The sequence below is a fragment of the Papio anubis genome, chromosome 2 (genome assembly GCF_008728515.1).
Source record: "Papio anubis isolate 15944 chromosome 2, Panubis1.0, whole genome shotgun sequence".
NCBI lineage: Eukaryota > Metazoa > Chordata > Mammalia > Primates > Cercopithecidae > Papio > Papio anubis.
In genome coordinates this window covers 55,671,377-55,687,684 of record NC_044977.1, presented here as the reverse complement: position 1 = coordinate 55,687,684, position 16,308 = coordinate 55,671,377, and the positions used below count along the sequence as shown (strand labels likewise).

At 46.4% G+C, this 16,308-nt stretch overlaps 1 protein-coding gene across 8 annotated transcripts in view; it reads right to left on the bottom strand.

Annotated features, from left to right (window-relative positions):
• SRGAP3 (SLIT-ROBO Rho GTPase activating protein 3) overlaps positions 1-16,308 on the bottom strand; it is a 315,323-nt gene that overhangs the window by 109,464 nt on the left and 189,551 nt on the right. For all 8 annotated transcript variants that reach the window (XR_643522.4, XM_021933198.2, XM_021933193.2 and 5 more), the window contains exon 3: positions 9,827-9,989. Coding sequence is in view for 7 of the 8 variants with exons in the window: in XM_021933193.2 (XP_021788885.1) it covers positions 9,827-9,989 (163 nt within the window). In the remaining variant the exon portion in view is untranslated. The remainder of the gene's footprint in view (positions 1-9,826; positions 9,990-16,308) is intronic.

The window sequence follows — 16,308 nt, the reverse complement described above, 5'->3', positions numbered from 1 at the left end:
GTAGAGTCGGGGTCTCCCTATATTGCCCAGGCTCGTGTTCAACTCCTGGCCTCAAGTAATCCTCCCACCTCAGCCCCTGAAGTGCTGAGATTACAGGTGTGAGTCACTTACAACTATGTTTCTACTGAGTTTTTTTCCTTTTCTTATTAATTTGTAAGAGCTGATTTTATGTTCTGGGTATTAACTTTTTATTGATTCTGTGTATGCCAAATATCTTCTCCTTGTCTTGGCCATATTTTCTATTTATTTATTGTTGTATGGAAGATTTTTTTATTTTTATATAATGAAATTAATCAATATTTTCTTTTATGGTTGTGCTTTTTAATGCTTTCTTTAAGCAGCCTTTTCCCATACCAAGGTTTTAAATATTAAATGTAATCTACATTGTCTTTCAAAAGTCTTGAAGTGTTGCTTTTTACCTTTAGCACCTTAAGCTTTCCAGAATATATTTCTGTAAACTAAGGTAAAGGCCTTATATTTTTCCACATGAGGAATGTATATGTATATGTATGTATGAAATCAGCTCTTACAAATAATAAGAAAAGGACAAACAAACAATCAGTTGAATCAGCCCCATGTACTAAGTAGTCATCCTTTTCCCTCTGATCCGTAATGCACCACTGTCGTTGACCGAGTTTCCATATATGGAGGGCTCTGTTTCTGAGCTCTTTTCAGTCCAATTGATCAGTTGGTCTAGCCCTGCTCTAGTAATGTCTGACTATCACTCCAGAGGAAGACTTGATAGTTGATAAGGCCAATGCTCCAACAAATACCAAAAAACACATAACCTTGCGAGGTGCGGTGGCTCGTGCCTGTAATCCCAGCACTTTGGGAGGCTGAGATGGGAGGATTGCTTGAGGCCAGCAGTTCAAAAACAGCCTGGGCAACAAAGTGAGACCCTGTCTCTACAAAAACTGGAAAAAAAAATTGCGGGGTGTGGTGGCATACCCCTGTAGTCCCAGCTACTCAGGAGGCTAAGGCAAGAGGATTTCTTGAGCCCAGGAGTTCGAGGCTGCAGTGAGTTATGATCACACCACTGCACTCCAGCCTGGGCAACAGAGTGAAACCCATCTCAAAAAATAAACAAACAAAACAAAACACAAAAAACAAAAATAAATCTCTATTGTCTTAATTTTCTTATGATCCAATAAATTTAGAAACTAAAAATAAGAAGCCTTAAAAACAAAACCTTTGAAAATTTTTTTAAAACCCAAACCTAATTCTGAATAATTTGTAGTCAAAGAAATTATAATGAAAATTATGAAATATTTATATATGAATGACAATGACAGCATCACTTATCAAAACTTCTGTGATACAGCTAATTTGTAGCCGCAATGGCATCAGTTTTCAATTATTCTTGTTTTCTAATGTATACATTTAAATGACATTTTCTAATTGGATGTAGCTGGCACACAGAAGCATTATTAACTTTTGTATACTAATCTTTAAGCAGCCATCTTGCTGAATTATCTTCAGCAGCAAGCGTGACTTGCTGTTGGCTTTGATAATACCTTTTATCAGGCGGAGTTCCTATTTATTCCTAATTTGCTAAGAGTTTTTGTCTTAAATGATAAAAAATCAGAAGCATGCCTTTTAAGAGTCAAGGGTGTCACTTCCCTCCACACTGTACTGGATAAAGGTCTTAGCCAAGACAATAAGGCAAGAAAAAGAAATTAGAGGTTATAAAAGAAGAGACAAGACTACCATCATTTAGAACTAATTAGTGAGTGGTTCCTGAGCATATTTTCTTATTTCTGACCCTTTGTTTAACCTGTATGCCCTGAAAAAATCTTCCTTCATCCCATCTCCAATCTCATTCTCATTAAATTTCTTCTCAAAGTCCAAATAATCATCCCAATAATAGCTAATATATATTATAATCAATTATATATAATAGATTATTATATATTATATATATTTTACATTATTTTATATATAAATATATATTATATATTATATAAATATATAATATATTTTAGATATATCAGATATAAATTATATATTTTATACATATATTAGAGACAGGGTCTCTCTCTGTTGCCCAGGCTGGAGTACAGTGGTACAATCTTGGCTCGCTGCAGCCCCAAACTCCCAGGCTTAAGCAATCCTCCAGCCTTAAGCAATCCTCCAGCCTCAGCCTCGCAAGTAGCTTGGACTACAGGCATGAACCATCACACCTGACTAATTTTTAATTTTTCTGTAGAGATGGGGTATTGCTATGTTGCCCAAGTTGGTCTCAAACTCCTGGTCTCAAGCAATCCTGCCACCTCGGCCTCCCAAAGCTCTGGGGTTACAGATATAAGCCACCATGCCTGGCCTAATAGCTATAATATTATTTATAGATTGTTTATTGTGTACCGGGTAGACATTTTACATAATTTTTTAGTCCTTACAACAACCTTTTGATGGAGGCTATTATTAGCTCCACTTTGAAAGTGACAAAACTGAGAGAGTTTAAGGGATTAGGCAGAGCTCACACAGCAGGAAAGTGGCAAGACAGAGATGAAATCAGAGTCCGGCCCCAGCCTTGGCCACTGCACTAGACTACCCACCTCTTCATGATCCAGGACCCAGATTTTCCTCCCACTGGCTTCTGCTTTGGTGTGGATTCCGTCTCCCACTTTCCCTAAATCCTGCACATCTGCTGTGGGCGCTGTGACACACCACTCAGATCCCCGTCAGGCCTGGGGAACCTATTCCCCAGCTGCAGGAAAGTGCTGCCAATGGACACCCTCAGGTGTCAGCCACTTTGGAACTGCCTTGGTTGCACAGGCATCATCTGCCCAAGCCCACAACCTCTTTTAGAGGGAACCCACATCCAATGACTACCCAACATGAGGGTTTAAAGGCTCAGCCTCCTCGCTGTAGCTCAGGACAACTCTGAAGGGCCCGCTTCAAATGCTGCTTCCCCCACCTCTAACCTTCCCGATCCCAGGTTAGAAGTTCTCCTCCCTCTGAACAAACTTCTGTGGCAATAACCATCCCTTTCTGCTGTATCTGAATGAGTTACCGCTTCACACCTGTCTCTGCTTTCAGACTGCACTGGAAGCTCCTTGAGGGAGAGGAGGGCATTGTGTCTGAGTCGTTTATCTATCTACTTTAGTTTTTTTTAATTAATGTTTTTGAGATATGGTCTCACTCTGTCACCCAGTGCAATAGAGTGATCACAGCTCACAGCAGCTTCAACTTCCTGGGCTTAAATGATCCTCCTGCCTCAACTTCCTGAGTAGCTGGGACCACAGGCACATGTCACCATGCCTGGCTAATTTATTTTTTGTAGAGACAGGGTGTCTCTGTTTTTGGTCTCAAATACCTGAGCTCAAGCAATCCTCCCCCTCAACCTCCCAAAGTGCTGGGATCACAGGTGTGAGCCACTGCACCTGGCTCTATCTTCTTTGGCGCCTGCCTTTACCACTGAGTATGAACTCTGGGGTTGGACACATCTGGATCTGAGTATGGACTCTGGGGTTGGACACACCCTAACCTCACCTTTCTTGGCATCAGTTTCCTCATCTGTAAAATGGGATAATGGCAGCATCTTCCTCTTAGGTTTGAAGAGTTAAATGTGTATAGAATGCTTAGCCCAGAGCCTGGCACACTGCAGGCATTTGCTCACTGTTTGTTATCTATAATTATTGTTTACCTACTGTCATGCTAGTGCTAATATATGTTTATTAAATGAGTTGGGAGTGCCTGATGATGACCGGCTTAGCAGGCTCTACTGGCAGAGTGACCGTTCGCGACTTCATCTCCCTGGGAGACGGTGGAGATTGGCTGAAGGCGCCTCATCCCTTGGCAGCGTGCCCACTCTGCTCTCTCCCTCTCCTTCCCCATGCAGGCCTCATAGCTGGACCCTCCAGCATGCACACCCTCACTCTACTCTCTCATGCAACCAAAAAATAAAATATAAACTTGGCTTTGAATCCAAGGCCACTGGTGCTTTTGATCTCAGTTACAAAGCAAGGCAATTATGGAACACAAAAAGCCCTGATTTATTTATGAAATGCGATGGACATCTTCGAGGCGGGAACGAGAAAACTCACTCAAGACCAAGTCCTTGTTGCCACACAGTGAATGGCTGCTTTCAAACACAAGCCCCCCACGTGGCCTCGCTTCTCTGCAAAGAGTCTTTCCTCATTAGTGCTTCCTTCTAACACCACAGCTTCCAACCATCAAATTCACATCACGGCTGGGGCAAGTAATTAGATTCCGCAGGCATCAGAGCATAGAATAATGGATGGCTATTGTTAAGGAAGCTGAAGAAAACAGAATGAGACTGGAAATGGAATGGGCTTCAATACCCAGTTTCAGAAACGGTTAGTGGGGAGAAGGAGAGCAAGTGGGATGCGGACTGACCCTCCCACCTGGTGCAGCACGTGGGGTAGTGGCTTTAGTCCTGGAGCTGGAGGTGAAAACCCGAGTTTGGAATCAGACTCTGCATTTGCCAAACACGAACCTCAGTTTCCTCATCTGTGAAACAAGGAGGTTGGACTAGGACTCATTCTCTATGTATGGTCCCCAGACCAGAAGCATCAGTATCACCTGGGAATATGCTAGAAATGCAGGTTCTGAGGCCCCACCTTAAACCTACTGAATCGGAAACTGTGGGACTGAGGCCCAGCAGTCTGCATTTAATAAAGCCTCCAGGTGATCCTGATGCACGCTGGAATTTAAGAACCACAGTTAGGTAATGTTTAAAGGTGGGGTCACAAACTCAAATGTACAAAGGGCCACAGAATCAAAATCAAGGAACCACGTAAGGTAAAATGCGGTAGCAGGGTCAGTGGAGTGGCAGAGACAGCGTGCCCAGGCTGCGGGGCTGGCGGCCACTCAGCTACCGCCAGCTGATGCCAAGTGTGAGTCCACGTGGGGCTGGTATAGTTAGAGCTTCTGATTTTGCAAAAGAAACACAAAATCGTGATTTTAGGAGAAATCTTTAAATGCTTAAATGTCAGCTTAATCTTTCTTAACATAGTATGGGCCAAGAAGATTATACGTCAGAGCCAAACTCAGTTGTGCACTGCCATTTTTCAGCCTCTGTTCTGAGTTTTTTCCTTCGACCTTCATCACAATAAACTCTACGCACTGGCTCTTGCCTTTCTCCAGACCCTGAACTCCCAACCTCCTTTCCCCATTCAGCAGGCTCTTATTCATATGCCAACACCCAACTCCAGGGGCACTTTCACTGTGAATTTATTCTCAACCCTTTGCCCCACTTTCCACCTCTCACAAAGAAGACAGAGAAGAATCAAACAGGAGGCCAAAGAATTGACACACAGAAGGTGACACCGAGGAGGAAGACATGGAGAAGTTACAAAACAGTCTTTTCCCACAGAGGAGGAATTAGGACCTCTTGGCAGTTACCCTCCTGCTGCTTGAAAAATCACCCAAATAAGGACACTGATCCCATTTGACCAGAATTTAACAAAATGAAGTTTTAGAAGGGTAAATATGAAGAAACACAAAAGCAGAAGTCAAAGGCTAGATTAAAAAACAATTGGTAGAAAAATACCTGGGACTTTTTGCTGACCGAGAGTTCACTGTGTCAATCATGTGGTAAAACAATCATTAAAGAGGCAAACACTTTCACGGGTCTTATTATGAGAAATAAAGTGTCTGGACAGCCCTGCTCTGCCCTGAGCTGCTCAGACCTTCCTAGAGTATTCTGACTGGTTCTGAATAGTAACTTCTGTCAGTCAGAGGAGACCTGAAGCATGACTCAGGGAGAGCGACTGATATGGGGACAGAACACAAAGCCAAATTCCAGGAGGATGATGGAAGGAATCTGAGACATCTGCCCACAGGCAGGAAGGACCGGTGGATGGTCATGATTCCTGCCTTCAAGCAACCGACAGGTTTCGATGTGGGTCTGATCTGTTTGGCCCTCTAGGGATGATCAGGACCCGTTAGTGAAAACACTACAAGATTCCATTTCGGCATTTGGGAGAATTTTCTATTGATCACGGATGTCCCCACATGGAATGAGCTATTGTGAGAGGTAAGGAGCATTCTTTATTGAGAGACATCTAGCAGAGGCGTACAGCTGCTGCAGAGGATGATAAAAGGGCTGGAAAAGAGAGTCCAGTGGCCATCTCCTGTTTTATTTCTCCCCTCTTCTTGTAAAGGCACTCCTACTTTTCTTGGGGAACCACCCCTCACCCATTCTTAGTCCCATGGGTCAGGTGGAACTGAGAGTGCATCTGGCTTCAGGGACCGGTATGTTTCCTGGCCTGGTGAGGCAGAGCCTTGCAGCACCGCAGCCACAGAAGTAGCCCAGGGTGTGCTCACGTGACCTGTGCTGGACCAATCAGAGACCAAAAAATCCCATTCTGTGAAAAGGGACTTGAAGCAGAGAGGATGTAAGCCTGGAGATGCCAGGGGCCTCTGGTTATCACATGGCGGGGGGCTGACTATGAAAGAGCCCCTAGCCTCCCCCCGCCAAAAAAAAAGGGAAACAGAGAAAACAGGAGCAGAGTTGCAGAGAGACAGAATTCTAGTAACATCCTTTGTTCCCCTGAAGCCCCCCATGCCTGAAGCCAGGCTTATGACTAGTAAGATCCCTTTTTCTCTTAAAGCAGGGTAAGCTGCATTTCTGCTGTCTGCCACCGTAAGAGTCCTGATCACTAAAGATGGCCTCCTGGATCTCATTCAGTTTAATTTTACTATGGCTGATCCACATCTCACACTTAAAGCAAGGGCCACGTGCATGGGCTTCTGGAATTTGAAGTGCTGCCTCTAGTCATAAGAACAGACTCCACTTCTAAAAGGGAAGTAGAGAATCATGAAAAGGTAAGTTATGAAGTCAAACCACCTCCCGCATCAGTAAGAGGCTGGCAGGCGGGGCAGCTGCCCAGGCCAGAAGATAGGCACAGCACAGACACCTGGCCTAGTAGCCGCTCCCATCTCCTGCAGCCTCACTGCCAGAATGTGGCTTGGTAGAGCCCTAGGACCCCAGCTCAGACATGGGGAGTGGTTTCTGTTCTTAGGGATCACTGGCAAGCTACCATTTAATAAGCACCTACTAGATACCAGGCCTGGGGGACACTTGGCCCACCTCTATGTATTAAAGCGGCCCCCTGTGAAGTTGGCATTGTTACCATCTCCATTTCCCAGATGAGAAAACTGAGACTCAGAGAGACTTGCCCAGGGTGCAGTGATAGGCGGTTCTGAAACAAACTCCAAAAGCCCAGCCACGCTGCCTCCTGCTGGTAATGACAAGGGGCCCAAAGCAACCAAGTCTGGGTTCTCCTTGCAGCCTCCCAACACTTTACTTCCTCACCTGTAAAATGGAGTGAGTGAGGATCCCCAGTCTGACCAGAGAGCAGCCTCCATAGTTGCTTTGAGGTCTGTGGGAACTATTATTATGTAAAGAGTGCCGGCCACCGTTCCGAAATTAGGTATAACTGATGCAACACAAAGGGGCCGTGCTGTGCAAAGTCAGACAGCCAGGCTCTGTCCGCGCCTCTCTCCAAACCCCTGTGGGCTGGGTTATTTCCTTTGTTCCACAGGCACAGGCCTGGTAACAAGGCAGCCAGGAGCTCAGCTGTAGACATTTTTTTCATTATTTTCCACCCTGTTAACCTCCATCACAAGTCAGGCTGCTGTCAGCCTAAATGAGAACTGAAAAGATTTATCTCACTTGTCCCAGGGCTCAGCTCAGGAAAAAGACCCTTCATTTCCTAAAGGCCTGGATGACCCTTTCTCTGTGAGTCACTCCCACCCAGGAAAAAAGATGTGACAGCAGCAGCAGGCGGGGGCTGGGAATGGAACCAACACCCCAAACTTGCAGACGTCTGGATCACTTCAGTTTGGCTTTGCAAAGCACTGTGTAATTTTTTTTTTCTTTGCACTGTATTTACCTTCCTAATTATGTTTGCTTATGCAAATATGAAAGTTAGCCCACATTTCATAAACACAACCCCAGAAGGAGACCAGAAGCATATTGTGTGGCAGGAGAAAATTAGCCTGCGATTACAATTTTGCTATAGAAGTAATCCTCACAGTGGACAATCCAAACGCAGACCATGGAGAGATGATTATATTTTCAATCAACTCGTCCCCTTCTTTGTGCTTCTAGCAATCTCAGGTCACCAAACCCCTGAAACTGGCGCCTGGCAAGAAGAGATGAGCTAGATTCTTTTGGTGATAATAGTCCCTTAAATCTGCATAATAATAGTCAGCTTTCATGAGCATTTACTAAGTGCCAGGTGATGCTGTCCATGCTGTACACAGGAACAACAAGCCTGTTAATCCTTCCATCTGCCCATGGGTATTTATCTCTATCCCCATTTCTTTTTTTTTTTTTTTTTTTTTTTTTTTTTGAGACAGAGTCTCGCTCTGTGGCCCAGGCTGGAGTGCAGTGGCCAGATCTCAGCTCACTGCAAGCTCCGCCTCCCAGGTTCATGCCATTCTCCTGCCTCAGCCTCCCGAGTAGCTGGGACTACAGGCGCCCGCCACCTCGCCCGGCTAGTTTTTTGTATTTTTTAGTAGAGACGGGGTTTCACCGTGTCAGCCAGGATGGTCTCGATCTCCTGACCTCGTGATCCGCCTGTCTCGGCCTCCCAAAGTGCTGGGATTACAGGCTTGAGCCACCGCGCCCGGCCATTCTATCCCCATTTCACAAATGAGGAAACTGAGGCACAGAGCATTGAAGTAACAAACCCAATGATACACAGCTAATAAATGATGGAACCAGGATTAAGAACCCAAGAACTTAAGAATTCTGGACCCAGAGGCCACATCCCAAACCACTTTGTAATAATGCCACTCTCCCTGCACACCATTTGTTTAACCCTCACCCTCCCGGGAAGTAGCTGACCTTAACCCTGCAGGATAGACAAAGAGGATGAGTTTCACAGAGGCTAAATAACTTGCCCATTTTACAGACAAGGAAACTGACATCCACAAAAGTGAGTTTAGTTCTACAAACATTTGCACAGCACCTTGTATATGCCAGGCACTGTGCAAGGAACATGGGATACAGAGACCTCAGTGCTCCTTCCACACTCAGCTTCTGATTGTTTATATGGGTGAAACCTTTCTGAAGGCAATAAGGTACACTGTCAAAAGCCTTAAAAATGAGCATACTTTCAACTCTAAAATTCCCACTGCAGAAACTGATCCTAAGAAAGCAACAGAGAATGTGACAAAGAAGCTCACAGCAGTGTTATTTATAAGAGTAAAATAACAGAAATAAACTTAAGTGCTCAACAATAAGAGATTAAATAAATTAGGGTACATCTATATAATGAAATACTATGTAACTATTCAAAATGTTATAGAAATATACTTATTGATGTGAGAAAATGTAATATAGTGTTATGTAATTTGTTAGGTGACATAAGCAGGTAGTAAAATCATATATGCATTATGATCTGACTTGGAAAAAATGCATATGTACACTAGAATATATACACATTTAAGCACTCTCAGAAAATGTATTTGCATTTGTACACATAGAGAAATTCCTAGGATATCAAAGTGATTATCTCCAAACAATGCCATTTCAGGTTATTTCAATTTTTGTGTGTGTGCTCATCTCCATTTTTTAAAATTTTCTACAGTGAACACGTACTACTTACCTAGCCATGCAAAGGTTTTTATTTTTGTGGCAGTGATTGCTGAAGTGGCTAAGACCACACACTCTTTAAAACGCACATCCAGGGTTCAAACGGGCTCAGCCCTCAACCACTTGCATCCTTCAATGCACCTGCCCCTCCTGTTCCCTTGTCTCCAAACCACATCCCACCCTGGCTGGTATAGTGTTACCATGGGCCAGCTTGGGGCAAAGACCTGCGACATGTGGGGCAGCCTACTTGCCCACCTTTTTGAAGAGTCTGATGACATCCTCACTGATCTGGGAGAGGCGGACGATTACATTGTTCATGAAGATGTCATTGAGGGTGGCGTGGTCTCGGCTCTCCCGCCGGGTCTGATGCAGAACCAGATACCAACAGTTCACAGGCGAGAGGAGGTACTGGTCCTTCCTGTGGAAACCAAGAAAGCTCAGGTTGGCTACACTGGAACTGTAATCAAACAGTGGTTTATGCTGTCACCCACCTCAGCTCTTTTGACTGCCATGGTGCCCCTTCAAGGTCAGTCTTGTTGTTACACATTATACAGCTGGGGAAACAGGCTGCAACAGCTGAAGGGATCCTCCAAGGTCACAGACCAGCACTGTGGCCAGAACTCAGGTCTTTGATGCCTATGCGGTTCTACTCTCCCACTGAATATGGTGCTTGCTCCAGGTACCTCTACCTTCTGGGAAGAAGCTACCTCCCCTGGGGCTAAGAAATACTAAACCAATTGTGTTTTAAATATTATACTTGTATGATTTCTGGAACTATGCAATAGAAAGAACAAAAAGTAGATACTTCCACTCCCCCATTCTGCCTCCCTCAACCCCTGTAATTTTCTTGGGTTCTTAACTTATTTGTTCTTCCCTAGGGATTGGCTTCTGTCTCTTGGGCTCTTGGAAACACATGCCTTTGCCCCTCCATGGAGCTGTTGGGAAAGGGGCTAAGAGGGTTCAGATTCTGTATTCAGGAGGAAGGGTTAAGGAAAATGCAAGTACCTACAAGACAAATAAACTCTTTGTCCTGCAGTGACTGATAGGTTATTAGCACTCTCTAGCTGCGTGTGATGCTAAAGCAGGGGTTCTCAAAGTGTGCTCCCAGACCAGCAGCAAAAGCATGACCTGGGGACTGGTTAGAAATGCAGACTCTCCAGTCCCACTCCAGACCTGTTGAGTCATGCACTCTGGGGGTGGGCCTGCAATCTGGGCTTTAACAAGCCCTCCAGAGGATTCGGATACTCACTCAAGTCTGAGAAACACAGATTCTTACACTATTGTTTCCCAAAGCTCAGGATGCTAATGAGACCAGAGAAAATCTGTCTCTTGGCTCTGCAGATGCTCCTCAACTTACTTTGGGGCTACATCCCAATAAACCCATCACAAGTTGAAGATATCCTAAGTTGAAAATGCATTTAGTAAGCTCAAACTACGGAACATCATAGTTTAGCCTACCCTACCTTACACGTGCTCAGAACACATTAGCCTGCGGATGGGCAAAATCGTTGCACACAAAGCCTATTTTCTAATAAAGTGTTGAATATCTCATGTAATTAGTTGACTGCTATCCTGGAAGTGAAAAACAGAATGGTTTTATGTGTACTTAAAATATGGTTTATACTGAATGTGTATCACTTTCACAACACTGTAAATTCTCAAAATTCGAAGTCGACCCATGGTCAAGTTGAGGACCATCTGCATTTGCAAAGACCCCTCTGTGAGCCTCAGGAAAGGGTGGATACACCGTTCTCCAGGAAGGAAGAGAAAGGGCAATTCAAAAGCAAAACCAAACCAATAACCTTTTCCTGCCACGCAGGGCACGTGTGCTAAAGCTCTTGTCCTCTGACCTGGAGTCTCTCCCTGACTCCTTTCCAGTGTGGAGAGAGATGTTGGAAAGGCAGGATGTGAGGGGAGAGGCCCTCCCACCACCTAAGGTGGCAGCTCAAGGGCCCCCCAGGCCTGCCTTCTCCCACCCCTGTCCTGAGTGTGGACCACCTCCCGGAGCTGGCCAAGGTTCTGCTCTCAGAAAACACAGCCTCCCACTATTAGCGTTTTTGAGGAAGGCAATTGATATGGTTTGGTTGTGTCCCCATCCAAATCTCAACTTGAATTGTATCTCCCAGAATTCCCACATGTTGTGGGAATGGTCTTGGGGGCCAGTCTTTCCCATGCTATTCTCATGATAGTGAATACGTTTCATGAGATCTGATGGGTTTATCAGGGGTTTCTGCTTTTGCTTCCTCCTCATTTTCTCTTGCCACCACCATATAAGAAGTGCCTTTCACCTCCTACCATGATTCTGAGGCCTCCCCCGCCATGTGGGACTGTGAGTCCAATTAAACTTCTTTTTCTTCCCAGTCTTGTGTATGTCTTTACCAGCAGCATGAAAATGGACTGATACAGCAATTCTGCTGACTCCCATTATGACCACATCCACCTTCCCAAAGCCAAGCAGAAGGACCTCTGAACTGCTGTCCCCACCCAACCCCCACCACCCATCTCTCCCTATCTCCTGGGGCTTGGGAAGGTAGGTGGGGGAGGGCTACCTTGAATTCAAGGAATTTTTCTTTTTCTCACCAAATGTGCTAAAAATCTATCTAGGCAGCAGAAATTTGAGAGAAGAAAATTAGATTTAGATAAAGGACGGGAACTATCTAAGGAAAAGGGGGGATGATGAAGCATTTAAAACACTGCTGTGAAACAAACGGATTTCTCCTTAGCTTATAGCCTACAGAGAAAGCCAGGACACTACAATTAGACCCCAACTAAGAATCCCTCAACATCTACTGTGTCAGGTCTTGGGTGGGCTCTGGGCACCCAAAGGTGGCCGTGATGCACACTCTGCCTTGCAGGGGCTCACTGCTGAGTGGCTGCATCAGAAAAATAGAATTAGAGAGGAAGGTGGTTCTAGTCTGTAACAGAGACACACGCAGAGCATGGGTTCTGCTGGAGAAGCTGCAAAAGGCATCGTTCTTCTCTAGTGCATTCTGGGTACCAGGAACATGGCCCCTTCTATTCCCACTGGAGCCTTCACGCTTTTCCCTCTATCTGGAATACCACAGTCCCTGCTCTTCTCATGAAAGCCTGTTTCTATTACTGGAGGTTCAGCTTAGATAATACGTCCCTAGAGAACACTCCCCTGACCACACGCTAAGGCAGTGGTTCTCAGTGTGGCCCCTGAACCAGCAGCAACAGCATCACTTAGGAACTTGAAAATACAAGTTCTCAGGGCAGCCCCAAACCACGTACTCAGAAGCCCTAGGGCTGGGCCCAGAATCTGTGTTTTAACAAGCCCTCAAGGTGACTTGGATGCATACTCAAGTTAGAGAACTTCTACTTAAGGAGTTTCCATCTCTCCCCCTTACCCTACTGTGAGCTCTTTGAGAGCAGGGATCATTTCCATTGTGTCATCATGTCCAGCACCCAGCAACGTGCCTGCCATGTAGCAGATGCTATGGAAGAGAGACCCATGAAAAAAGGTTGCATTTGTGCTGGGTCTTGAAGGATGGGTAGGAGTTTTTCAAATGGTCAGAAGTCAGAGAGAGGGTGGAATTGTGGGTACAAGGAACAGTGGGTACAAATATAGTGAAGTAGCTCAGAAGAGCTGGAATTCTGAATGTGTTAGTGGAGGACTGTAGGACATGAGGCTGGGGATACAGATTAAAGGCCCAATTGTGTGGGACACTGCCAGACTAAGGGGGTGGGACCCCTTATCTTTTAGACCACGTAGTTCTCAACCTGTCCTGTACGCTAGAATCACATGGGGAGTTTTAAAAAAAAACACCAAGACCCAGGCCCCATCCAAGACAAAATCAGTATATCTGAGGGTAGCGCGTGGTACTCATATTTTTATACTCTCTAGAAGATCCTAATGTGCAGCCAGAGTTAAGAATGCCTGCATTAGGCCGGGTGCAGTGGCTCACGCCTGAGTCCCAGGGCTTTGGGAGGCTGAGGCAGGAGGATCACTTGAGTCCAGGAGTTCAAGACCAGCCTGGGCAACAGAGCAAGACTCCATCTCTACAAAAAATTTAAAAATTAGCCAGGCGTAGTGGCACACACCCATAGTCCTAGTTACTTGGGAGACTGAGGTGGGAGGATCACTGGAGCCTGGGAGGTGGAAGCTGCAGTGAGCTATGATCATGCCACTGCACTCCAGCCTGAGTAATAGGCAAGACCCAGTTTCTAAAATAAATAAGAATGTCTGCTATGGGCAGTGGGGAGTCATGGAAGTTATTTCAGCAGAGGTAGGATATAACCAACATGTGTTTTGGCATGATCATGGAAGGCAGATTGAAGGATGAAGGGATGGATGGGTAGGTGGGTTGATGGTTGAGCGGGGATATGGGGCTTTTGGTAAGAGGACCAGGCAGGAGGTAATCTTGGTTCAAAAGAGAGATGGTGAGGCCCGGGTGTGGCTTGTGGCCAGAGAAGGATGGACTTGAGAGACTTCTCAACAGGAGAGCAGATCCTCTTGGAAACTTCCTGGAAAGAGCAGAGAGAGGAGGAAGGAGCAGAAGGTGATTCCGAGGCTCAGATCTCAGGCAACTGGGTAGATGCTGATGACATGAACTGAGATAAGAACTGCAAGGGGAGCAGTAGGTTTGGACAGAAAATGCATTGCTTGTCTCATTTTCACTGCTTCCTAGGTGGTGATGGAAATGGAAAGATTAAAAGAGAGATGGGATAATTGAGCTGTTACCTAAATTACTTCAGGGGCTTAGCTGAACCTGGGAGGCAAGAAGTGAACAGCACCAGGGAATTAAATGTGCAAAATTATGGAAGCCACAGCCAGAAGGTGAGTTTCAGAGGGAAGGAAAAAGACAAGTGATCTGGAACTGATGGGGAACTGCTGGGACAGTTTGGGGACCATTAACTAGGTCATCTAGCCAGAAAGATGAGATGAGAGGAAGGGCAGAGAGGACAGCACTGTCCTTATCAGAAGCTGCAAGCCAGGAGGCAGTGTGGTGTAAGACAGAATTGCAGGAGGCACAATGAGCCAAGGCAAGGAGGAGGATGTTACCCAAAGCAGCTGAAGACTCAAGTTGAAGTGAGCAGCTGCTGCGAAGATTCCTTCCAGCCCTCGTTCACTCCTTGCATTTGTGTGTCTGTGCTCGGCAGGACTAGGTGCTGCGAGTGCAGTAGCAACCAAGGCTGCAAGATCCTGCCCCACAAGTCTTCCACTTGAGTAAGGAGATTCACAAGGAACAGAAAGTGGTGAGGCAGCCTCATCAATGCTGTCATGGGAAGGAGGCTACGGAACAGAGGGGAGCCTCCTTCCCAGATCTGGTGGTGAGGTGGGCATGCATGGCTTCCTGGAGGAAACACTTTCTAGACAGAACTCAAGATTGGACTGGAGTTTCACAGGGAGGAGCCTTCAAAGGGGAGAAACGCGATGAGCAAAGGCCCAGGGAGGAGCAGGAGAGGGAGAAGCAGGTAGGCAGGGGGCCCAAGCATGGTATTCTGGGGTAGGAGAGTGAGGACAGCAGGTGAACATGGAGACTGAGGCAGGGGCCACTTGGCAAAGGGCCTGTAACTCTCATTAGAGTTCGAGCTCCGTCCTGAGGTCAGCAGGCAGCCCTTGAAGTGTTTAGAGGAGGGGAGTGAAAGGGTAAAACTGCACTTTCAAACTTTCACTCTGGCTGCTGTGCAGAGCTGGGGGCCGGGAGAGAAACTGAGGGATTCAAGAAAGGCTTAGGTAGGAAATTGACTGGACAGGGAGATTGACGGGATGGAGTTGGAGCTGGAAGTTGGGAGAGAGCAAAAGATGTCCAGGATGACTCCCCAGTTTCTGGGGATGACTGCCCAGTTTGGGCACCTGGAGGAGCAGAAGGAGCCTCTGTGGAGATGAAGAGGAGCAGGGCAAGGGTGGGGCGGGGAGGGAGGACGATGACTTCAAGTTGAACAGGACGAGTTTAAAAGGCCGTGGGGCCTCCAGATGGAGCTATTGGGGCTGGAGAGACAAACATGGAAGCCAGCAGCAAGGAGTTGGTTGCTATTTAAAACCACAGAACAACAAGGAAGGCTTTACAAATGCTGTGGCCACATGGCAGAAGAGGTCAATCCCCGGGAAGCCTGGCAAGGCTGTGGCCGAAGGGCTGGGGCAGGGCCAAGCCGCAGCAGCGCCTCCCCTCCTGCTTCCCTGAAAGAGGGCAAGATGAGACAATGTGCAGCCCAGCCTTCTCTGAGATGCCGTCCCAGGCCTGCCGTCCGATCAGCGGCCCGTTCTCTAGGTCCATCCCAGCATGGGAACTGCTGGTTCTGCACCCCCACCTTCTCCTAGCCCTGGTTCCCTCCTGTGGGGCAGGTCATTTGTAGTCTAAAAGACTGGGCTGAACTGTCCAGGGCCAGGGTCAAAAGTCACTCTGTAGAAAGCTGGTATCTGTGGCCTTGGCCACAGTGGTACCAGGCAGGCTCTCACCATGACTGAAAGAAGAAAGAAGGCCCACAGGTGGGACTCAGCACAGCAGTAGAGGACAGAAAGCCACCTGGACGTGGGCATGGGTGTTCACCAGTGTCTGCCATGCTAGCTGTGGACTCTGGGCAGGCCACCTATCCCCTGTGGCCTGGCCACTCACACCATGGAGTCACTCTGGGCTTAAATGCCAGAAGAGAGCTCTGCAGTCATTCTTCAGCAGTTCATGCATTCCATACATTTTTGTTGAATATTTCATATAGATCAGACCCCAGGGACACAATCTTGAGCCCAGCAGACACAGTTCCTGCCTTCATGGAGC